Source organism: Ornithorhynchus anatinus, chromosome 20 (genome assembly GCF_004115215.2).
Source record: "Ornithorhynchus anatinus isolate Pmale09 chromosome 20, mOrnAna1.pri.v4, whole genome shotgun sequence".
NCBI lineage: Eukaryota > Metazoa > Chordata > Mammalia > Monotremata > Ornithorhynchidae > Ornithorhynchus > Ornithorhynchus anatinus.
The window spans coordinates 22,278,002-22,302,973 of record NC_041747.1 but is presented as its reverse complement, the minus strand read 5'-3'; the positions used below and the strand labels follow the sequence as shown (position 1 = coordinate 22,302,973).

The following is a 24,972-nucleotide window of genomic DNA, read 5'->3' as shown; positions in this document are numbered from 1 at the left end:
TATGAAAAGTTAGATATGCAACATTCTTAGACCAGTGGTAACCAACTATACCGATATCTTTCCCGTTGTTTGTAAAGAGGGTTTCCCATCAGAATCAGAAATACATAAATGCTGGCATACTTATAAGTCATTTCAAGGTTTGTTACTTCCAAAAACTTCACTTTTCTGATGTGTAACCTTGGACAAGTCTCCTGACTTCTCTGCGTCTTAGTTTCCTCATCCGTAAAATGGGAATTAAGACTGTGAATCCCATGTGGGACATGGATAGTGTCTGACCTGATCCCATGTGGGACATGGATAGTGTCTGACCTGATTAGCTTGTATCTACCCAGTGCTTAGTACAGTGCCTGGCACATAGTGAGCACTTAACAAATATCATTACCAAAAAAAAAAACCCCAAAACTCAGTAGGTTAATTTATAATAAACTTCTAGATTGACAGGAGGAGCTTTTTGTTTGCTTTAATGGCCAGAAGCAAACATTCTGTGGAAGGAAAGCTCCATCCCCAGAAGATATGAGTGATTGTTTAGCCTTGAGGTGAGCTTCAGAAGGATTACCATTTTGCCAGTCCCTATTTCCAATTAACTGTACAGAGCAATCCAGCATATGGACCTGTGGCACAGGGGAGCTTTTGTTCAAATGAGTGAAATTCTTCTGTTCACAGAGAAAGATATTGACCTTTAACAAGACTCCCCTAAGGTAGTAATAGTATTCCACTGATTACCATTACATGACATGAAGCCGATAAGCAGTATTCCCGTGCTTTATTTTATAATGGGCGTGTGAGATAGTCGTATATTAGGGGCTATCCAGTCTGGATTTATAGAAGATAACAGCACAGCATGACATGGATGATTTCAGAAACCCAAACTAGACACTACCATAGGGAAAAGTCTTTGAGTGTTTTCCATTATCTTACACCTCTGGGTACCTAAACTTGCATTTAAATCTCGGTTTCACAAGCAAATTGATACATTCGTATAATCTGTTCTCATACAGACTGCCCCGGAGATGGTAGCTATTTTCAGATAAAATTGATCCACCTTACTCAGGCATTTGCTTGAGCAGTAAAATCTAGCAACCATAGACAGACCTCTTAATCACTTCTTGTGTACTAGGATCCCCCCCACCACACACACACATCCCCTCCCTCTCTCCCTCCCCCCTCCAGTTTAGAGGTGGGAAAGTTCTCACAATTCCCTTTTTAACTGAGGAACAGATCCAGCAGAAAAGCCCTTCTGGTAAGCATGTTTACTTCTACAAACTGGAAATGGCAATTAATAGCTAGCATGCTTTTCTTCTTTTATTTTCAAACCATAAAACTCATGAATTACCTCAAAAGCAATCTGTTGACTAAAACATTTTGGATCCACTAGGAAAACTGCTTTCACAAAAGAAGGAAAAGGCCACAAAACTTATCTGAGAAACTATGTTTAATAAGAATTCCAGTTCTCTGCCTGCTTTTCTTCTTTTATTTTCAAACCATAAAACTCATGAATTACCTCAAAAGCAGTCTGTTGACTAAAACATTTTGGATCCACTAGGAAAACTGCTTTCACAAAAGAAGGAAAAGGCCACAAAACTTATCTGAGAAACTGTGTTTAATAAGAATTCCAGTTCTCTCTACTGGCGTTTAAAGTGATGTCCAACCTCATTTTTTTAGGTAAACTGTTCCCTATGAGACCGGAGTGGGAGATAAGAGATTCTGAACAGATGCTGATGGTGGCAATATGTCTTTTTAAGAAGTCTCCCCGCCTCTGCTAATCTTTTCTTAGCCCAAGGTATTTGCTTTCCTCCTGATGACAGTCAGAACTTCTTCATCACCTACTCTCTAGCATTAAGTCTTTCATCTCCTCTGTTAACAAGGATTTGAACTCCATTCTTAGATGATCCTACTTAAGAAAAGGCTCTTCTTAATTAAAAAAAAATTAAACAAAAGAAAAACAACTCTGTATTGGAATCTTGTAGGATTTGTATGAACTTCCCTTTGCTTTTTGAAAATCATAAGGCACTGACAGAGTTGAATCCATTCTTTGTCACATGTTTTCAGAGATTCGGTAGCCTTCTGCATTTCCACAAAAAGATTTTGTTCCCCCTTTGCAGAAGAGCTGCCTATTCTTGAGTTGGCATCAGGCTGCACTTGACAATGTGCATTTCTAATCCACATGGAGTCTTTCGTTCAAGTTTCCACAGAAGAAAATGCTGGAAAAAAATGAACAATTCCCATTCAGAGAAACCACTTTTTTTCTTCTTTTGCATAATATTCCACAGCTATTCCTGGCCTCCCCACTCCATATGCTCTTTGGTTTTTTTTCAATTTTGAGAATGAAATCCTGCAGTTAATCCTCAACCCTTTTGAAATTCATACAACGGACCACACCCTTAATTAGGAACAGTTAATTACTCATCAGCCTGGCAAGATGCAGAACAATATTATCGTTAGTGGAAAAATATCTATCATTTCTCAAAAACCTTCAGGCATTGTGAAAAGGTCACACTTCCTTGTGAGTCTTTGCAGAGCTATCCTCTAAAGAAGAAATTGGAACGTTTCAAAAGCCCATATATCACTGAGTTTAACGTAATATTTCAATTCATTAAAAGCTGCTCAAAATTTTATCCTGTCATTGGAAACAGTTGAAATATGGTTTTCTAGGATTAAAAACATCATTATAGAATTGTCCTTTTTGACTGTTTGATATATAATTGTTCAAATACCTGTGCAATAATGAGATACTAGTCAGAATTTTAACCTCCAAATTTTGCTATCTGTACATCTGATACCAAAAAAAAAAATAATTCAGAGTTGTAAGGGATGCTAACATCATTTAATAATCTGTCCTATTGTCCATCCACTGTGTGCAGAGCATTGTATTAAACGACTAGGATAGAACCATAGAATTAATAGTCATGTTGCCTGCCCTCAAGAACTTACATTCTAGTTGTAAAGATGGACACAAAACTAATTTTCAGAAATGGAGGAAGTACTACAGTAAAACCTATGTACCTAAGTGTTGCTTGTGAGTACCTGAGTCCATAGAGAAGCAGCATGGCTTAGTGGAAAGAGCCCAGGCTTGAGAGTCATAGGTCATGGGTTCTAATCCTGACTCCACTGCTTGTCAGCTGTATGACCTTGGGCAAGTCATTTCACTTCCTCAGTGCCTCAGTTACCTCATCTGTAAAATGGGGATGAAGACTGTGCGCCCAATGTATCTACCCCAGTGCTTAGAACAGTGCTGGCATGTAGTAAGAGCTTAACAAATACCAACATTATTATTATTATTGTAAGTGACATGGGCATGTTTAAATGGCATTTGGAGGAGATCTGAAGTAGAAAGATTAGAGATTATTCAGAGAAAGCTTCTTGGGCAAGATGTGATTTCAGACCTTGAAGATTAGGAGGACAGTTGTCAGTCTGATTAGAAAGAGAAAGGAATTCAGACAGAGGAAGGGTGTGAACAAGAAGTTAGTGGTGGGAGAGGTGAAGATGAGAATTAGAGTGTCCTTGTGAGTGTGGGCCTGGGAGTCAGAGAATCAGGGTTCTAAATCCGGTTCAGCCACACTTGTCTGCTGCGAGGCCTTGGAAATCATTTACCTTCACTGTGCTTCAGTTACCTCATCTGCAAAATGAAAATTAAATCTTAACAGTAACTCTAGTCCTAAATTTAAGGTTTTCATAGCATGAGCCTTTTGCTTACCCATGCCCTAGCCAGCCTTATCCCAAATATAACCTATTCCTAAAATCATTTTACTTTGGGGGGAAGGGATGATTTTGTTGATAATTGAATAGCAATTTGATATTATCAGTAAAATGCACTTGTCCATTCACCCTTCATTGATTCTTTGGCATTTTGTTGTCAAGTGCTAATTAGACTGGTGATTTGCAAGGATGCTTTTAGTGAGATTCATTGAGATGGGTCAAATGGTTAACAGCCTTAGCCTAAAAAAATCATTGATGTATAGAATAGATCTGGAGAGTAATTGTTTTCTTTGTAGCCTTAGAGACCTGGCCTTCCAGAGCCATTCCACCTATGTCAGTTGCTAATACCAAATGGCAAGGCAGAATTACAGATAAGTTCTGGAGCAAAGACATGTGTTCGTAGTAACATACTTTTACAAGGAAGGGCAAGAGGAGAATGGCCAAAAGCATTACCAAATGATCCCTGTATATTGCGTTGTAATGAGGTATACGTAATCGTGGAAAAAATAATGCTTTAAACACACAAAGGAGCAAAACCACAAATGTTGTGCCATAGGAAGACAGCAGCAGAAGTTCTCTTTAAAGCTTCCATTTAGTGCTTCCTCATTGATTATAGAATGATGATATGGTATCTCATTATCTACCATTAAATAGAGCCTCCTAAAGTAGTAGTGGGAATTGTTGTTAGACTTCATTATACATGCATGAATAAGCATGGAGACCTTTTCCAATTCTTAGACCAGAGATATGGGAAATTAAAAAGAAAACTATACATATTTTATATCATTATTCACAAGGGAGTTTGCATAATTTAAAACTATGTTCCCTATCACCATTGGACTTCTTCTTTATGCAATACATTAGTCTAAATATCAGATTAGTGTATAGCATTCCACTTAGTTAATGTCAAGCTATGCTTCAAAGCATGATAGGATGAATAAAACATTCATGGAAGGAATATATTGAGTGGTATAAACACTCTTCCTTCTCCAGATTTGTAACTGGCAGGTTCTGGTCAGAAATAGCTCATCTGCCCTGAAAATAGCAGGAAATGCCAGGTGGAACTATCTTGACTAATATTTAGGTTTTGAAGAGATAGTAATAATTGAGGTATTTGTTAAATGCTCAGACTATCTGTCAAGCACTGAATTAAACACCAGGGCAGATACAGGTTATGATACAAGATAACTGGGCCAGAAGCAATATGGCCCAGTGAAAAGGGTATGAACCTGGGAAGCAGAGAACTGGGTACTAATCCCAGCTCTGCCAATTGCTTGCTCTGTGACCTTCCCTTCCCTATGCCTTGGTTTCCTCAACAGCAAAATAGGGGTTCAGTATTCCTTCTATCTACTTAGACTGTGAGCCCCATGTGGGGCAGGGACTGTCTAACCTGAAAAACCTGTATCTCGCCCAGTGTTTAGAACAGTGAGTGCTAAATACCATAAAACACCTAAAAAAAAATGTCCGGTAAGACAGTCCCTGCCTCACATGGGAGAACAATCAGTTAATTAGTGGTGTATATTAAGCACTTACTATGTACAGAGCACTGCACTTGGGAGGGTACAATACAACAGAATTAGCAGACACATTCCCTGCCCATGATGCTCTTATTGTCCAGAACGGTTGTTTAATACCCATTCTACAGATGAGGAGCAATAAAGATGCCTCATCAATTGTATATATACATATGAAAGATATGATGAAATAAAATTGTTGTTTCTTGAATTTGTATTTTACTCTCCCAAGCACTTAATACAGTGCTCTGCACACAGTAAACACTTGATAAATACCACTGATTGATGGATTTTAGGCAGATAAAAGATACATGAAATTCACAACATTTTTGACACTTCTTAGAGGTAGACCCCAGTGGATCAGATGAAATTGAAACAAAGGGTTGAAACATGTCAAAGTATATTTTGATAGATTCTCTCAAAGGTGGGATTTGTGCTTGTGATTGAATTTAGAGTTAGCATCAGGGAATTAAAAGGTTAAATAAGCAAGTTTAAAAAAAGCACTAGTTTGACACACTGAGGAAAAAAAATGGTTTAGCTTTTTACATCTGTAGTGGTTTGAGCCTGAGTTGAAATTATACAGAAGGTTCTAACTCAGGTGTGATAGAAAAGTTAAGGAACCTAGCACGTCATTGATTTTCCTATATTTTAAAATACATTTGCCTTCATTTAACATTTCAGTTATAATGTGCAAATCCAACAGCATCATAATATTTTATCTATTAAACTTTCATTAATGTGGTAAAATGCCTAGGCTATAAAGAACTTTGAGGGTGATTAGAATTTGAACACTTTGATTATTGTTAGACTTTTCTGTGTAAGTGTATAGTTAATGTAGATGTTCCAACGTGGTAGTTGGACAGATATAATGAAGGGAAGAGGAACTGTTGATTGGAAAAGGCTGCCCAGAGGAGATATGGTTTCAGAAAGACTGTTGAAGAGGATGGCTTTAATCAGTCAATGGTACGTATTGAAAGCTCACTGTGTTCTGAGCACTGTACAAAACAACTGGAGAATATAATCTAGTATAGTTGGTGGATACAATCGCTGCTTATAAGGGGCTTACATGGGATAGTGGCTAGTGCGCGGGCCTGGGAATCAGAAGGTCATGGGTTCTAATCCTGGCTCCGCCTCTGGTCTGCTGTGGGATGTTGGGCAAGTCACTTCCCTTCTATGGGCCCCTCTTACCTCTTCTGGAAAATGGGAATTGAGACTGTGAGTCCCATGTGGGACTGAGACTATGAGTCCCATGTGGGACAGGGACTGTGTCCACCCCGAGTTGCTTGTATCTACCCCAGCACTTAGCACAGTGCCTGACAAATAGTAAGTGCTTAACAAATGCCATAATTATTATTAATATTGCTCCTCCTTCTCTCCTCCTACAACCACCTCACCTCAGCTGGTGCATTGGACCTGCTTCTCCTTGGACTTACTTCTATGGACGCCAGGACCCCGGGGAGAAAGCGGGTGGGGGAAGAGAGAAGTAATGTAATGTGTTAGGTTTGAAGGGGGAGGAAGATGTAGGCTGAAGGAAGGGCATAGCAAGGTGTGTCCCACAACTATTCTAATGTTTGTTTTCACAATCAGAGTGCAAACTCCTTGTGGATCCTCAATAAATATGACTACCACTAGTACTGACTGGCTTAGTGGTGGGAGAGAGGAGAACGAGGCACAATGAGTAGGTTAGCTTGAAACAAACAAAAATGCAAGTTGGGGGGTACTGGAATATTGGATAAACAGGATGGAGAAAGCTGATGTAGAATCGAACTTACATAGTCTTACATGATTTCTATGTGGTATCGACTTAGTGGTTGGCTGGGGGCATTTCCGGAAGGAGCATGGGCTTGTGAGTCAGAGGACATGGGTTCGAATACTGGCTCTGCCACTTGTCAGCTGAGTGATTTTGGGCAAGTCACTTAACTTCTCTGTACCTCAGTTTCCTCATCTGTAAAATGGGGATTAAGACTGTGAGCTCCACGTGGGACAACCTGATAACCTTGTATCTATCCCGGTGCTCAGAACAGTGCTTGGCACATAGTAACAAACACTATCATCATCATCATTCTCTTGAAATGGATTTGTGACTGCTAAAATATGGAATTGCAGTCTCTCCCAGAGTCAGCCAAGATCACATGAGATAGTCGTGAGATTAAATGAGATTAAAGATGAGCAAACCATCCAAGTGCCTGCTATAGTATTCTTAATGATTTCCAGAGTCATGCATTTCACCACCTGGTCTGAGGAACCAACTATTTAATTGCCCCAAGTTTTAGAAGTCAAAGGGAGAGACCAAAACTGGATACAGTGTTCCAATAAAGAGATGAATGATACTGAGAATAGTAGGATTATTCCCTGCTCTTTGAATGCCATGTTTTAGGATGGAATTGTAAGTTATTCACTGAAAAGTTAGGCTTTTTTATTTTTACAAAATAGAAGGCAATTTTTTTTTGTGAGAAATGGGTTACAACATAAAAAGGAAAGTTATGAACATTCTGTTCAAGGCAATATTCTAGAGGCTCACGAGGTGTGAAACATCAAATATTTTTCTCAGTTGGTAGCCGTGAAGCTTATTTGAATGTGCAGTTTATAATTAAACATCTTAAAGGCACTGTAGTCATCAGTTTCCACATATGGCAGTAGAACATGGTATTGTCCAATTCTCACCTGTGCATTCTTTCCAAGAGTTTAGTCGAATGATCTGCACACAGTATGGGCTTAATAGATACTATTACTACTCCTTGCTAACTTCTCATTTAGCAGATAATCTCTTTTCAGGATCAGTGGTTAAGTCATTCAGTCATCCAGCAAAGCACTTGGACTAAACACTTAAAATGCAACAGAAGCCTGACACATTCTAGGAGATGGATGGAATTAATTTCTAAATGGAAGGAGCAGGAATAAGACCAAGGATATAATATGCAAAGAGCAATGTCCTTAAGAATGTTAGGGGTGGGAATCAAATATGTAAGTGCTAGGACGGGCTCTTGGGTTGGCATAGTTAGGGTTCATATTCAGCCTTGTGTAATCATTACGGAGCAAGAACATGAAGACCTAGGAAATGTCATGTAACAAATCCATGCTCTTTCTCCACTTCCTTCTTGATACTTTCTACTTAAATCATATTTCCCCTCAACCTTCAACTTTGTAAACTGATGGAGGTATTCTTTCCAATCTCTCCTCCTTTGGAAGCTGAAGCATGGTATAGTGGATAGAGCACGGGCCTGGGAGTCAGAAGGTCAGGGGTTCTAATCCTGGCTCTGCTGCTTGTCTGCCACGTGACTTTGGGCAAGGCTCTTCACTTCTCTGGGCCTCAGTTACCTCATCTGTAAAATGGGGATTGAGAATGTGAGCCCCATATGGAACAGGGACTGTGTCCAACCCTATTTGTTGGTATCTACACAGTGCTTAGCATAGTGTCTGGCACATAGTAAGTGCTCAACAAATACCATAATTATTATTCTCCAGGTCTCCACAAGTTGTTTTTTTTCTCTCATGGCTTCTGGATATTTTATGTGAATAGTTCTTTACAATACTATCCTAAATCCACTAGATTACAATCTGCTGGATTGCAAAACCTTTGAGAACAGGAATCATGACTACTAAATCTATCGTACTCTCTCCCAAGTGTTTAGTACAATGTTCTGCACAAAGTAAATTTTCAGTGAGGACTATTGATTGATGACATCACAGGCTGTACAGTCTGCTTTTCTCAGAGAGCTGTTTTAATTGATTTGTTGTCATCATCCCTCCAGTAGAGTGTTTTGGAAGATTTGAGAGAATTAGACAAGCAGTGTACTATTTAAGAACTAGGCTACAATTCTAATCTACATTTCAGAAGTCAGCGGGTGAAAGCATTCTCAGTGTGTTACTTATAACCTGTTAGGAAAAAAGGTCTTCTATTTCATTACTTCTTCCTACTGGTTTTCTTCAAAAATACAGAGTACTTATCATTAGAGGCACCAATTGAATAGTCTCACAGGATTCGGCTTGGGACAATATTATAGTGCATTTGATGAATAAAGATTTCTTAGAATATTCTGGTGGAATTTCCTGGTAGGATGCCCATTGCATATTATGTAGGGTAAGGTAAGGAAACAGCCTTGGGGAAATGTTTTAAAGTGATTCTTACAATGAGGCTAAAAAGAGAATAAAATGTATTTTAGGTGTTAGCTACTATCAGAAAGCATTTTGCTACTGCTTTCCCCCCTCCCTAAACTTGAAGCATTCAAACTACTTTTCTAATATTTGTGTCCACATCTTAGGTCTTGTTGATACTATAAAGTGGGAAAATTCTTCTTTCCAGTTTGTAACTTATTTCCTGTGAGCCACCTCTCTGTTAATCGCACCAGTCAGCCAAGTTACTGTTAACAATAGGAGCGTGCGATTTGAAATGAGTTCACACAGTGGCTTTCTGGCCTCTTGCCACAGAAATCTCCCAAGCTATATATGACATTGTGCTCAATATGGTCCTTTACACAGCAGGTACAGTCAACTATACATTCCTAGAAGACTGCTAATAAAAGACCTGATGAAGGGGGAGAGGGGAAATGTTGCCTTGGGGAAATTAAAATGGTTCATGATGGCTCCTTCTGGCTACACCCCCATCTCAGTAGATTTAACTCGGTTAAATAAAGATTTTGATTTATTGTGCTTCATCATCCTTGCTGTGACACTTAAGAGCCCTTTGATATCATTTCTCCCCTTTCCCTCATTTTATATCTTTGCTCAACTAGAGACATTACAAAATAAAGCAAGCCAAGTTTCAATGAACCATTATGAACCATTGGATGTATTCAGAGTTGTAGGAGAATGAATCAAATAACTAATCTAGCAGTAATGTGAGAAAGTTGTTCCTTGAATTTGTGGTTGAATTAAGCACAGCTGAGCAAGACTCTTGACTACATTCATAGAGAAGCAGCAGCATGTCCTAGTGGAAAGAGCACAGCCATGGCAGTAGAAAACTTGGGTTCTAATCTGGCTCTGCCATTTACCTGCTGGGGAACACTGGGCAAGTCATTTTGCTTTTCTCTGCCTCCATTTTCTCATATGGAAAATAGCGCTGGAATTCCTGTTCTCCTGTGTGGGACAGGGGCTGTGTATGACCTGATTGTCTTGGTATCTGCCCGATTGCTTATCACAGTATTTGGCACTATGTAAACAATGAACAAATACAATTATTGATGCAGGTGAAAACATGGTCTTTGGCATCTAAAGAGCACATATGTAAAGAGACAGAGATAGAGATGTAGAATTATCCTTCGTAGTTCACTGGATGTTGAATTCATTGCTAGGTGCAGGTAGGACTGAAAAAAAGATTGATTTGCTTTCCACAATCTTACCCCACCATGTGCACATAAAATATCATCTGTAGGGCTGTTGCCTTTGAGGTTGGCAGGGCCTGGAGCTGTTGTTGAAGCTCAAAACCAGCCATCCATTCTTGATCGCACCAGCCAGATGGCAGCCTGATACAGTTGTCTCTTAAGATTTGATTGTCCTCTCTGAGGTTGTGCCTTTCTGCATCCTTAAAACATTCCCTCTACCCTCTCTATTTTGTTGCCCCCAATCCAGTTCAGTATTTAACAGCTCTCTTTTGCCCATTCATTCTCCTCACCCACCCATCCAGAAAAGCGCTGCTGAAGTGAGCATAATTATAATTAGAATGGATGGACTTCTTACCAGGTCTTAGGTAATGAATGTGAATTGAGAATGTAGTTCCATTTCTTCAGGAGGTTTTTTCAACTCAACAAACCCCGAGCATCACTGAGAGTCAATCGATCAAACACTTTTATTTATTGAGACCTTACTGTGTGCAGAACACTGTACTATGCACTTGGGAGAATACAATATAACAGAATTGGTAGACGTGTTCCCTGCCCACAAGGAGCTTGCAGTCTAGAGGGCGAATTAGATGTTAAAATAAATTACAGACGTTTACGGATGTGTGGAGAAATCCTGGAAGTCATTATTTAGGAATTGCTATTTGGAGTTTGGCACTGCTCTAGAGACACATAAGAACATCAGTGGATTTGCACAAGTCCAGTATGATGGTTTTGGGAGAAACCTGAAAAAAAAAAAATGAAGGAATTATCACCTGATTTTCAACATTCCTCTGGATAAAAGTGCAAAAGGCACTCACATCTTCAGAAGGGAAATGGCTCAATTGCAGAGGTCATGTTTTGGGCAGGGAATGTTTCTACCAACTCTGTTATACTGTATTCTCCCAGTTACTGAGTACTGGACTTTGAATTCAGTAAGCATTCAATAAATACAGTGGATCTCTAGACTGTGAGCTTGCTGTGGGCAGGGAATGTGTCTGATATTATACTGTCCTCCCCCAAGCGCTTATTACAGTGCTTTGCACATAGTAAGCGCTCAATAAATAGGAGTAATAATAATAATTGATCAAGGTCAGAAAGAAATCATCTCCCATTCGATTGGATGGCACCATTAGATATGTAAAAGAATGGGAATAATATTAATTGTTAGATTTGGTAAGACCTATATTATATCACTGTTGCAAGGAGAACACTAAGGTTTATGGATCAATGGGATGGTAAACATTGTTCCTGTGCATGTGTAGAAGGCATTTGTGATTCAGAAAATAAAACCACAAAGTCTAGCTTTCAGTTTGAGACTGAGGCAGCATAGCTGAATGCTAGTTAGTAAATACTCCTCTGTATCTCTGGATAACCAAAAAAAAGTGAGATGCCAGGAAAACAAAGAAATAGTGATTGGTTCCATAACTTTTATCTGAATGCTAATTTTTGTTTTGCGTGGATTAGAGGGAAACTATTTGCCTTAAAACTAGCATATAAATTCCCCATGTTACAGTTTATTTGCATGTCTCCAAAAATAATGCAGTACTATTTTATTTTTCCTTTAGCGAGTTTCATTTGAAAAGTTCTCAGGCTTCCACAAAATTTCATTAATTTTCTTAATGTTTACTCCTGTAGGAATTGTTCTCATCATCCTTCCCTAAGGATGGGAAACAAACCATAGAGATGTTGACTACTTTATTTAGCATCACGCAAATGATGTATTCATTTTTCTTTTTATGGATTTGAGTAATTTCACATTTCACCAAATAAAGAACACTCTTCTGAGATTTTCTTTTCAGTTAGAGAAATAGAATCTGTGAGAAAATATCTTGTTATATTAAAACACTAAGAGGATAAATGATCTGGAATTCATAAAGGATTATCAGACTCTATAGGAATAATTACTGTGGTATTTGTAAGCACTTACCATGTCCCAAACACTGTACTAAACACTGGGGTAGATACATGATATAATTTGGCAGGTCAGGACTGCCCCACTTAGAACCCACGGTTTAAGTGGAAGGAAGAATAGCTATCTAATCCCCTTTTTCAATGAGGAAACTGAGGCACAGAGAAGTCAATTAACTTGCCTTAGTTCACACAGGAGGATAGTGGCAGAACTGGGATTAGAATGAATAATCGAATGAATACATGTATACATGCAGGAGGAGTCTGCATAAATAAATGTCTGAAGATTTTTGGAAAAAAAAAATCTTTTTTATTTCTACAGAGAGTGTTGATTATGGACCGGTGTTTGTTCAGGAACCGGACGATGTTGTTTTTCCTGCTGATTCAGACGAGAAGAAAGTGGCTCTGGATTGTGAAGCTCGAGGCGACCCTGCTCCAAATTACAGGTATAAATTCAGTCAATCAGTAATATTTATGGAACCCTTTTTGTCAGCAAGGTGCTGTATTAAATTCTTGGGAGAGGACAGGAGAAAAAAATAGCAGGCCCTGCCTTCAAAGAGCTTTCATTCTGATGCTGAGCTAATTCACTGAGCTAATTCCAGGTTGTGATCAGCCCACAATACATTCTGTAATGTCGGCTGACTGGCCACAACATTTGAAAACTCACCTCCCAGCATCCTCTGATCACTACAGATAAACTAATTTCCCTCCCATTCCCTACTCTCCTCGCCCTGCCTGTTCCTGGCTGCTTTTCTTCCTCCTTCCTCTCCACTCACCCTCTGTATAGAATTGTACTGTTTGGTATAGAGCGTTTCAGTTCTTTCTTACCTCATGGCCTAGGGAAAAAGCGTTGCCTAGTGGATAGAGCCCAGGCCTGGGAGTCAGAAGGACCTGGGTTCTGATCACGGCTCTGCCATTTGTCTGCTCTGTGACCTTAGGCAAGTCACTTCCCTTCTCTGTGCCTCAATTATCTCTTCAGTAAAATGTGGATTAAGACTGTGAGCCCCATGAGGGACAGGGACTGTATACAACCTGATTAGCCTGTATCTACCCTCGTGTTTAGAGCTACACTTGACGCATCGTAAGCACGTTACATATACCATCATCATCATCATCATTATTATTATGTGGTCTTTGGTGACTTCCATGCTACCACCCTCCATCCTCAGACAATTCCAACTAGGTAATTACTTTTAATTTTCTCTTTTCAGGTGATTTTGAATGTTTTAATTATTCCTCTTTTCCAAATGACTAAGAGCTTAATAAAATGTTCTGAACACAGGAAACCCTCAGATAAAAATTATAATAATGATATTTGTGGTATTTGTTAAGGGCTTGCCGTGTCAAATACTGCTCTAAGGCCTGGGGAAGATGCAAGATAATTAGGCTCGGCACAGTCCCGTCTCACATGGGGCTCACAATCCAAGTAGGAGGGAGAACAAGTATTGAATCCCCACTTTAAAGACAAGGTAACTGAGGCACCGAGAAGTGAAGTGACTTCCCTAAGGTCACACAACTGGGGTTAGACAGCAGAGACATGGCGGAGTCAGTATAGAACCCAGATCCTTCGACTTCCAGGCACATTCTCTTTCTTCTAGGCCAAGCTGCTCCACAACCAATGCCATTGACTGATGCAACACTTAATCCCAAGAAGACCTAATCTTTGGATGAGAGGGAGATAGTCTTAAAATGAGTAGAGTTTTTTAAGTGTATTAAAACATTCATTCCTTTGAATTGAAGGCAATTTACCAACAGAAGTCATCAGGCCCATTTGGCTATTTAGGGTAAATTGTACATTAATACGTTCCTTCTCATTTTTCCCCAGATGGCTCCGAAATGGAACAGAAATAGATTTGGAAAGTGATTACCGCTACAGCCTGATAGAAGGAAACTTCATTATCAGCAGTCCAAGCGAAGCAAAGGATTCTGGGTCTTATCAGTGCTTAGCATCCAACACTTTTGGAAGCATTCTGAGCAGGGAGGCCATCCTCCAGTTTGCTTGTGAGTATATTTTGCTATTTCCATAAAGTCTCATATATGCTTATTGCTTGTTTATGGATTTCATTCTTATAGCAATAATGTCATTGAAAAATGGAGGTACAAGACAGTGATAGCCCTTTAGTAAAAGTATTTGTTGAGAAATTTCTAAACTGTCTAATAAGTCTGTTCCTGCCTAACCCAATGAGGATATCTAAGGGTAGGCAATCCCCAGTGGATGCAAGAGAAAGAGAAAAGTCCTGTAGTAAAGTCTTTCTTCTTAGGTAGCTTCTCAAAGAGATTTCCCTGGACCTCCCCATAGTCAGTTTCAAATTGGATAAGAAATGTCGTGAGAGGCTCTTCTTCCATCCATGCTTGTGGTAGGATCCATAGCCCTGAAAAAGGGAAAGTCTCCTTCTGGCGCAAAAGCCCACCAGGAGCAACTCCCTGTCAGCAAGGAGACCTGGATTAAGAATCCCTCCTGATCATGCCAGCCCACCAGATGAGGCAAGCAATGCACTTTTGAACCTAGGGGTGAAATTCATGAAGCAAGGGGAAATATAGGAAGTAGATGCCATTTTGGAGGAAGGAAGCTGTGTGGAGTGGGTTGTGGGGAAACTGAGTCCAGAAGGGAAGAGAGTTATTCAGTTGTAATTATTGAACATTTACTATGTGCAGAACACTGTACTAAGCACTTGGAATGTACAGTTTGGCAAGTTATGCCACTTACTTTGATACAGTAAACAGAGCTAATAGCACAAAGGGGGCTGATAGTGTAATTCTGAACTGATGTGGGAGAGTTGAACTGGAACTTTAATCCATAAACATTGAACTGCCTTTCATCTTGACTCTCGTATATTCATTCAATCATATTTATTGTGTGCATAGATTGTGTAGATTATCTTTACAAGGATATATTAAGAAATGTTCAACATGAGAGGTCAAGAGCTCATTCTTGCAACCTTTTAGGCATTAGCCATTGCTCAAGAGAATACTAAGCCTTTAGAGGGCACTGCAGAAAGGTGGAGAAAAACTGAGTTGAGAAAAGTCACAAGGCATAAATGATAGAAAATGGATCATACATTATTAGGATGCGATGAAGAAATGAGGGTTGATATGCCTCAAGCAGAGAACAACTAAAAACAAAGAAAATTAAGAGTTTTTTCTTTGCTTTTGTTTTTCATGAAGTAGGGGATGTCAAATTTGTTTCCAGCTCCACAGAGGACTAAGGAAAGGGTCTTAAATTGGACAGAAGAAACTTTGCCTGTATCCTGGTAAATCACTGACTGTCCTAATAAATCCATATCTTAGGCTATGAAATTTTGGTGGGGCAAAAAATAGATTAAAAAACAACGTTGAGTAGATCAGTCAGCCTGGAGGCAAAGGCCAGGACCAGGTTGTTTTTTGAGGTCCTTTCCAGCTCTGTGATTGCTTCTATAATTACAGGTGTGAAAATAAGAAAATGTGTAATTGCATAGTTGCGAACTGCTTGTTCATCAAAAGACCACAGTCAATAAGCTATTTTTTTGGTTTGTTTCTGAATTTTATTTGATTTTGTGTTCTCATGGATCAGAACAGCTGCAGCCACAGACGGGTTCATTTCCCCACCTTGAAAATGACCCTAAATGCCTCCCCTAGAGAATCTTTAGTTTCAAGATTCAGCTAAATGAATATTTATTATTGGAGTTCAGTTAGTTAATGACATCACTTTAGAAACGATAAGTTCCTACTACTCAGGGGTGTAGTGAATATTAATGTATGATTGGAGTATGTTTCTGAAGTTCTCACAAGCTTCTCCTACATAAACCTATCGCTGTTCATTGTATTATTCATTAGGGTCAATTTATTCATTTGTTCAGGATTGTTGTTCTGTCATTTTGTTACGTTCATCAGGCGATTTGCCTTCTCACTTGGGATAGCATGCCTTTTGTTCTCCCTGTCAAGCACGATTTCACAATGTAAAACTTAGTCACTGTGTTAACTGATTACCGTGTTGATGGGAGTTTAGAATTGATAATGTGGCATTGGGGACTTTTCAAATGTCCTGCCAAGCTTGAACTCTAAATCTTATCCAAAAGTTTAGATTTTCTCAAATAATTCATGTCAGTAATTCAAATCTCCTCATGCTGTTTCTAGCTGCAAAAACTTCTTTAAATGGCAACCTGGCTAAATTTGATTAGCTCGTATCTTAAATTGGAACATGCCAAAATGCTTAAATTGGAACAGTTCTGAAAATTTGCCTCTGAATTCTTTTATCACATTTCATTTCATCATACTGTAGTATTAGTGGTAAGGGAAGGTCAGCATTGACAGATTATTTTTTACTTCTTGAAAACTTATTTTTTTTATCAAAATAGCCTTATCCAACTTTATTTTTCCCCCCACCAGAATTCACAATGGGTTTTGAATTATAAAGCAAAGTTGACTGGTCATTTGTGTCCAGTGCTGCGATTTCCAGCATGGAAAATCACCGGGCTATATCTACCACTTTAGTTCACATTTTCATAAGTTTAAAATATTCACATAACCTGAATGGGTAATATGTATGTTAATAAGAAGTATGGATGTATATTTTGCATGCAAATTAATGAGGTTGCTAATTGTGAAATTAGCATATGCTGTTATGAAGCCAGAGAGAAGTTGATTTTCCATAGTGTCTTCCACACATAAAATATTCAAAAATGTTTTGTAGATAATAAAACAACTCAAAATCATTTGATTCAGGCAACCCCTGGAAAGCTGCTATTTAATTATCCCCATATACAAAGCCTAATTACTCAGGCATGAAGTTGGCTTGCTTGTAATCCTTCTATATTTTTCTCCATATGAATGAAATGGTTGTAGGCAAGTCCCCACATTTTTTTTTAAGATCCAAATGAATTGCTGACTCCCTACATAAAAACATCAGTACGTGGTTTAGCAGATACATGTAGCCCCTTTACTATATGGGCAGCAAATTCAAATATGGTTGTTAGTTTCTGACAATAGAGGTTACTGACAGCACTCTCCCCATCATCAAAGCCCTACCAAAATCCTGTCTCTTCCAGGAAGCCTTCCCAAACTATGCTCTCATCTCCCCCCCACCACCACTCACTTTTCCCTCCCCACTTCTTCTCCCTTGAAATTCGTCCCACCTTTGTTTTGCTAAAGTTGGTGTGCAATCTTCAGTGTTGAAATAATGATAATTATGGTATTTGTTAAGTGCTTACTATGTGCCAGGTACTCTTCTAAGTGCTGGTGTAGATACAAGATAATTGGATGGGATGCAGTCCCTGTCTCACATGGGGCTCATGGTCTTAATTCCCATTTTACAGGTAAGGGAACTGAGGCACAGAGAAGTTAAGTGACTTGCCCAAGGTTACACAGCAGACAAGTTGCCCATCTGCCCGAACTGAATGAGTTGCCTCTTTAGAAAGCTATTTCTGGTGGCCTTTTCAGCCCTATATTTTGAGCATTATGGAATAAATCCTCATCAATCATCATTTCATGTAAAGGGTTTCATATTCATTCCATCAGCTGAGCTACAAGTCCTTGAATCAGAAAATAGTGAGAGAACGTGTCATACCATGTTGTCAAACTGTCAAACTTTGACTCTTGGTTGCTTGGAGAAAGGGAGTTCAAAGGTTCCCTCCGTCTGTAAAGTCTGTGGTTAAAACTATGGGCCCCATTTGGAACATTGACTGTGTCCATCCTGTAGAGTTTTATTGAACAAAATTTCATTTTTTCCTATACTCCAATAGAAACCCTAATTTAGGAGTATATCAGTAAAATTCATTGTCAGCAATTACTGAAAGGTTTACCAGTGTTCTGATATTCCCTTTCTTGACAAGTCTCTTAAAGTACATTAATATTATGTCGTGGAAACACCCTGTGGAAAGAATTCAGGCTGTATTTTTAGGGTGCCATTATAGCATTTCATTATCTGGATGTCCTTTTCAATAATAAGTTAGTCATTGGTATTTATTAAGCACTCACTTTGTGCCGCGCACTGTTCTGAGTCCTTGGGAGAGTACAATTGAGTAAGTAGGCATAATCTGAGTTTGCAGTCTAGAGGAGGAGATAAGACAGTAAATATATTACAGGTAAGGGAAGCAACCAGATGTAAAGACATATGTATAGTGCTGTAGGGATTGGAAAGTGGGACTAATTCCTGGGAGAGGAGATAGGGAGGGAAAATAGGGTGAGAAGATGAGAGCTTAGTCCTGCAAGGTTTCATGGAATAAATATGATTTCAGTAGTGCTTTGAAGTTGGGGATAGTGCTGGTTTGTCAGCTGTGAGCGGGGACAAAGCTCCAGGCCCAAGAGAGAGATTGAGTGAGCCACGGAGATTTATCACATTGCACAGATGAAGAAACTGAGGCATTTGAGTAATTTGCCTTTAGATGCATACAAAACTAGTTACTCTGCGTGCCGTGTCAAGGAGGATCTGGAGATGGGACAGGAGAGAATAGCAAAGTGAATAGCGGGGGCTTGGGTTCTAGGAAAACATTGAGGCAATAGGAGAGGGAATGTCGGGAATCCCCAAACAATGGTGAATGGGTGATAAAGTCCAAAACCTGGCTCTAAGCCACTCTTTAACACAGCCAGCTTTTTTGGCTGCTGGTTTAGTTAATCCTGCTACTATGATTTTAGTGATATTCCTGTTATAGCATACATATAAACATTGCATCAAGTCCTAAGGTTACTATTGCCCTCCACACAAGAAATACATATTTGCATGTCTGAATAAATTTGTCTAAGTTATATTTCTGGGTCATTCTCGAAACTTATCAGATTCAAACCACAGCTGTATTGAAATATAATTGTCACAGCGTCTAGAAGAAACAGGTCCAGTTGGAACTTCCACGGGCAACAGTGACCTTCCAGATCAAGGCCCAATTTCCATGGTCTGTTCCCTGGGCTGGACATAATTCTAAGAACGTTTTGTAACTGTGGACAAAGGGACTATTCCTTAGAGACCTGTTCTATTCAGAGTCCTGAAGGGTTAGTTCTATGAAAAGAAATTTGTAGTCAGGGTAACTGTTGGGAGCATAAGATGAATTTGGATGACTAGATGAACTAAGGAGGTTGGGTTTTTTTCCCATGTTTTAGAAAGACTAATTTAGAAGACAACCATTGGATATGATTTGATCTTGTCATATCTTAGAATGTATAATACAAATCAAATGGCCTTCGTGGCAATTGTTGTAATTCACCTGAATAATGATACCTACATAAAGACTATAATGTACATTAACTATCAATATAATCCTATTTTCCTTTACACAAACATTGTACAAAGTGCCTGGAGATAGTTTTAGAAGACTAAATAGGATGACAGGAGGCTATGGACTACCTAATAAAGAGATCATTTGAATAGAACATTTTTGGGTTAGTCTCTTGCAAATGGGACACTTTAGGGCAGGTTAATATATAATTGCTCAGTTGTACTCTCCCAAACGCTTAGCACAGTGCTGTACGTGGAGTAAGGCCTCAGTAAATATCACTGATAGATCAATCAACTGATGGATGCTTTGTTCTGTTCAGAAGCCTTCTGCCCTCAACTTCAGGATGATGCCTTATATTTTCTCATAACTTTTTTTACCCTCCAAACTCTGCCACAGACACAACATATTTTCTCCTTTAACCCCGAAACCTTATTACTACATCTCATTCTTAGATTATTCAGGTTTCCGCGAGGCCATCTCATCTCAAGTATTCAAATCTAGCAGGACCAGGGAGGGAGGAGCCTCCTAAGACTGGAACCCAACCCTTCATTGACATTTAATTCTCCCAATTGTTACTGCCTTTTTGTGTTACCTTAAAAAAAAATCAATTTTCTAATTTAGCCTACAGGAGAATATATTGATTCATTACAATTCATACATCCCTGTTCCACTGATGAACCACCAGGACTAGAGCCTGACATAGAGGATTCTTGCATGCATCGACAGAGACAGATAAATCAATAGTTTATTGAGAGAGAAGGTACTTCTCTGAGGGGAGCTTTCCCGGAAGACACGCAACAGCTCATTAAGAGAAACTGCCACCTCCCGAAACCTGGTTTAATAAACCAGCAAACTTTTCTCTACGGAATAATAAAAATGTATAACCTGGTGATCCAATTTATCTTAATGATGATTCATTTTAAACACTTGACATTTGTGTTTGTGTGAATGAACCTTGAGTTAATTCCTGGCTTTACCACACTGTAAATGTTAAACCATATTACAGAACATCTAAACTACACAAACAGCACTGCATTATTATAAAATATTCATTGTAATGAAAAATTTAGGAAGGTAACAGCTAAGAAAAAAAGGTTCAGCCAGCAGTCGACCATTTTTTTTCAAATGTTCATTCTTACTGCCCTCTGCTATATGTTGAACTCTGATTTTTTTTTCATTTTTTTTTAATATGCTGGAGTCATCTCCTTTTTTTTTTTAACTCTGTTAAAGCTGTTACTTCTCTTCCTCCCCCATAAAGGTACTTGTTCATAAGCAGGACAGAGTGGAAGACTGTGAAAGGTTTGGCATAATAGTAACATGGAATAGTGGAAAGTTATTTATATTCACTGCCTTCACTGCCTCCAGTTCTCACTTTGACCCCCTTCAAATTTCGCTTCTGCCTCTTCTATCATCTACCCATGAGGCTGCCCTTTCTAAGGTCACCAATGACCTTCTTGTGAAATCCATTGTCCTCTACTCCACCCTTATGCTCCTCATCCTCCCAGCTGCCTTTGCGACACTGTAGACTGAATAGACTGAAAGACACTATCTAAACTTGGCTTCAAGTCAATCAATAATATTTACTGAACACTCTTTGCAGTTAGGAGAGTACAACGTACTGAAAATATTCTCTCCTGGGTCTCCTCATATCTCACTGGCTGTTCCTTCTCCGTGACTTTTGTCGACTTTTCATCTGCTTTCCATTCTCTAGCTGTGGGCCTCCTTCAGGGCTCAGTACTGGTCCCCTTCTACTCTCCATCTTTCCGCACTTCCTTGGAGAACGCACCCTCTTCCACAGCTTCAACTACCAAGTGTAGTCATATGATCCCCAAATCTACCTCTCCACCCTGACCTTTCTCTTCTGCAGTCTCAGATGTCCTCCTGACTGCAGGATATCTCAGCTTCGTTGCCCCATTGACACCTCCAACTTAACCTGGTGAAAACAGAACTCCTTGTCTTTCCACCCAAACCCTGTTCTCGTCCAGACTTTCTTATGACCACCACCCATCTTGTCTCACAAGCCTGAAACTTTGGCATGATCCTTTACTCATCAAACTGCATATTCATTCTGTCATCAAACACCTTTGGTTCTACCTTCACAAGATCTCCAGAATCCACCCTTTCTCTCCATCTGTGCCATACTGTTACAAGCACATATTCATTCAGTCGTATTTATTGAGTGCTTACTGTGTGCAAAGCACTGTACTAAGTGCTTGGGAGAGTTCAATAACCTGCCCCATTGAGCTCACAGTCCAGAGGGGGAGACAGGCATTAATATGAATGAATAAATAAATTTATACATAAGTACTGTGGTGCTGGGGCAGGGGGATGAATGAAGGGAGCAAGTCAGGGTGACGCAGAAGAGTGGGAGAAGAGAGCAGGGCTTATTCAGCGAAGGCTTCATGGAGGAGGTAACACCCATATCACTCCATGACTACTAGCTCAGCCTCCTTCATTGAACTCCCTGCCTCGTATCTCCTCCTTAATCCATACATCACTCGAATGCCTGGATCATTTTTGTAAAAAAAAAACGCTCAGTCAAGATTTCCCCACTCCTCAAAACCCCGCATTGCCCCTGCATCTCCACAGCCAATATAGACACCTTACCCTCAACATTAAGTCTCTCAATCACATCTCCCCCACCTATCTTACTTTGTTAATTGTCTACCACAAACTGGCCTGCACACTCCATTCCTCTCTTTTATAAAACAAGCATAGTGTGCGTATCTAGTAGTAGTAATGGTATTTATTGAGGCCTGCTGACTGTGGTACTAAGCAGTGAAGGGGTACAACTGGATTACAATGAGTTGAGAAAAGAGTTGGAAAGGAAGTAAAAGCCACGGAGAGTAGATGTGACAGTGGGTGGACCTGTCATTATTGACCCTTCAGAACCAGAGCTAGAGAGAAATGCAAAGGAAGCAGAGAAAAGGAGCTCTCTGTTTTCAAGGAGTTTACAATCTTGTAAAAATAAATGGATTTTAGAATTTTTTTAGTGGTATTTGTTAAGCGCTTACTATCTGCCAGGCACTATTCTAAGCACTGGGGTAGATACAAGGTAATCAGGTTGGACACGGTCCATGTCTCTCATTGGGCTCACAGTCTCCATCCCCATTTTACAGATGAGGTAACTGAGACCCAGACAAGTGAAGTGACTTGCTCAAGGTCATGCAACAGGCAAGTGGCAGAGTTGGGATTGGAACCCAGATCCTCTGACTCCCAAGTCCGTGCTCTGTCCACTCTGCCACACTGCTTCTCGTGGTCTATTTGAATTTTAAGGGTGGCATTTGCCATTTAAACTGTCACCCTTGTCGACAATATTCACTGATGATCTACTGTAAGCAGAACCCTATGTTTGGCATTTCTGGAGAATGTAAAATGTGTTGTCACTGCCCTCAGCAGACTTAGAATCTAATAGGAGAGAAGGTAGACAGATACACAACAACAAAAAGGGTGATAAAAAGGATAATGAATGAATAAATCAATAAAAAGACAAACAGATAAATACCTGAAATTGAAGGATTTGATGGGATGGCAAAATAGGAAGTTGGGGAACAAATGGAGGAAGTAATAAACTCTGCTATTAACTGCTCACTTGAGCTTCTCAGCATATAACAATTTTCTTTTAACCTATATTTCTCATCTCTTGACTAAATAATTCAACTTTTATATTTTTTTGCTCAAAAGCATTGTTAGAAAAATCATTTGGGCTTATTATTTGAAGCCAAAGTTCAATAATTATCTAAATAGGCTTACAATGATTCTGAAATCAATTTTCCTGTGTGAGACATTGTTTTTCTCAGAGATTTCATCAAGCGACTCCTTGGTAGCTCGTTAAATAAATATGGTCGTTTGCAGAGTTGGCTTAATGAGACATGCATCCTCTTATTGATGATTCACATGCAGAATTTCATCCTGCAATACCGTTTTCAGGCTGCAAAGTTGTGTGAAGTATATGGTGTATCCAGGGCCATGTCATGTTTAATTCTCTTTATTATTTTTAAATCAGCTAGCAGAGTGTTATATTCTGAGGAAAAGAATTTAGTTTTTGCAGTCCACTTTGATGAAATGAATTGCCAATCAAGCTTAGAGGAGCAATTTTTAAAATATTATAGTTCGATTATACCAAGGCCCAAAAGTAGTTCCCACAAAATCATCACAGCAAACTTGTAAAAGTACACAACAAACTTAGAAATTAGAGAAGAGTAACTGAGTGGGAAGAACACAGGCCTGGGAGTTTGAGGTTCTGGGTTCTAATCCTGATCCACTTGTCTATTGTGTGACCTTAGGCAAGTCACTTAATTTATCTATGCTCCAGTTACCTCGTCTGTAAAATGAGGATTAACACTGTGAGCCCCACATGGCACCATTGGATGAGTCCAGCCTGATTAGCTTGTATCTAACCCAGGGCTAAGAACAGTTTCTGGTACATAGTAAGCATTTAACCAATAACATTACAAAAATTAAAAAAACAACAAAACTGGAGCAGTGAACTCAAAGATGCAGAACTGAAGTTCACTCCTCAACCATGCTTTTAATATGTGTGATTTTGCTAGGTCAATTAACATTTCTCTTCCTCATTTTATTTATTTACATAGTTATCACTATTGCATCAGGAATATAGGTACGTTGGGTCAGTAGTTTGTTTCTCCCCCTATATTAACAATCGATAACGTGTAAGATGAACATCAGAGTTATCTGACTGATCAAAATCTACATAGATGGTAATCCCAGTATGCTGAAATCACACATGCCTGCTGTATTTTTGGAAAGTCCCTTTCTTGATCCAAATTTAGCCAGAGCAGATATTAACAATTCAGCACCTAATATGTTAGAGAAGTTCCCCTAGGCAGTGAGTTTAATCTTTTGAGGGCTTTGTTCTCCCAATACCTTATCAGAATTAACTGTGGGAGCCCTTATATCAGCATAGCTTCAGTAGACTTGGCTTTAGCACAGTAGTCCCAGAAAATTTAGAGTTTAAATCTAATATGTGTAATTAAATATATCAAAGTTATGGTGGATTAAGTTTCTGAATGGAAGTAGCGGTTGGAATAGTGTATGCACTTTGCAGAACGACTGGTTTATGCTATGAGAATAATTCACCTGAGAACATTTGCAGTGTCCTTACAGAATCAGACCATCCACCCAACCTCTAATAGGAAATTGTGATGGCTATCCTCTTTTATTGTGACATTTGTTAAGCGCTTACTATGGTCCTAACACTATAGTAAACACTGGCGTGTTTACTAGATATCCAGGTTGGACATAGTACTTATATCACATGGGGTGCTCAATCTACATTCTTTCATTCATTCAATCATATTTATTGAGTGCTTATTATGTATTGTACTAGGT

At 39.2% G+C, this 24,972-nt stretch overlaps 1 protein-coding gene across 11 annotated transcripts in view; it reads left to right on the top strand.

Annotated features, from left to right (window-relative positions):
• CNTN5 (contactin 5) overlaps nt 1–24,972 on the top strand; it is a 653,229-nt gene that overhangs the window by 429,287 nt on the left and 198,970 nt on the right. For all 11 annotated transcript variants that reach the window (XM_029048199.2, XM_003430617.4, XM_029048198.2 and 8 more), the window contains 2 exons: nt 12,759–12,882; nt 14,262–14,437. In XM_029048199.2, the coding sequence (XP_028904032.1) occupies nt 12,759–12,882; nt 14,262–14,437 (300 nt within the window). The remainder of the gene's footprint in view (nt 1–12,758; nt 12,883–14,261; nt 14,438–24,972) is intronic.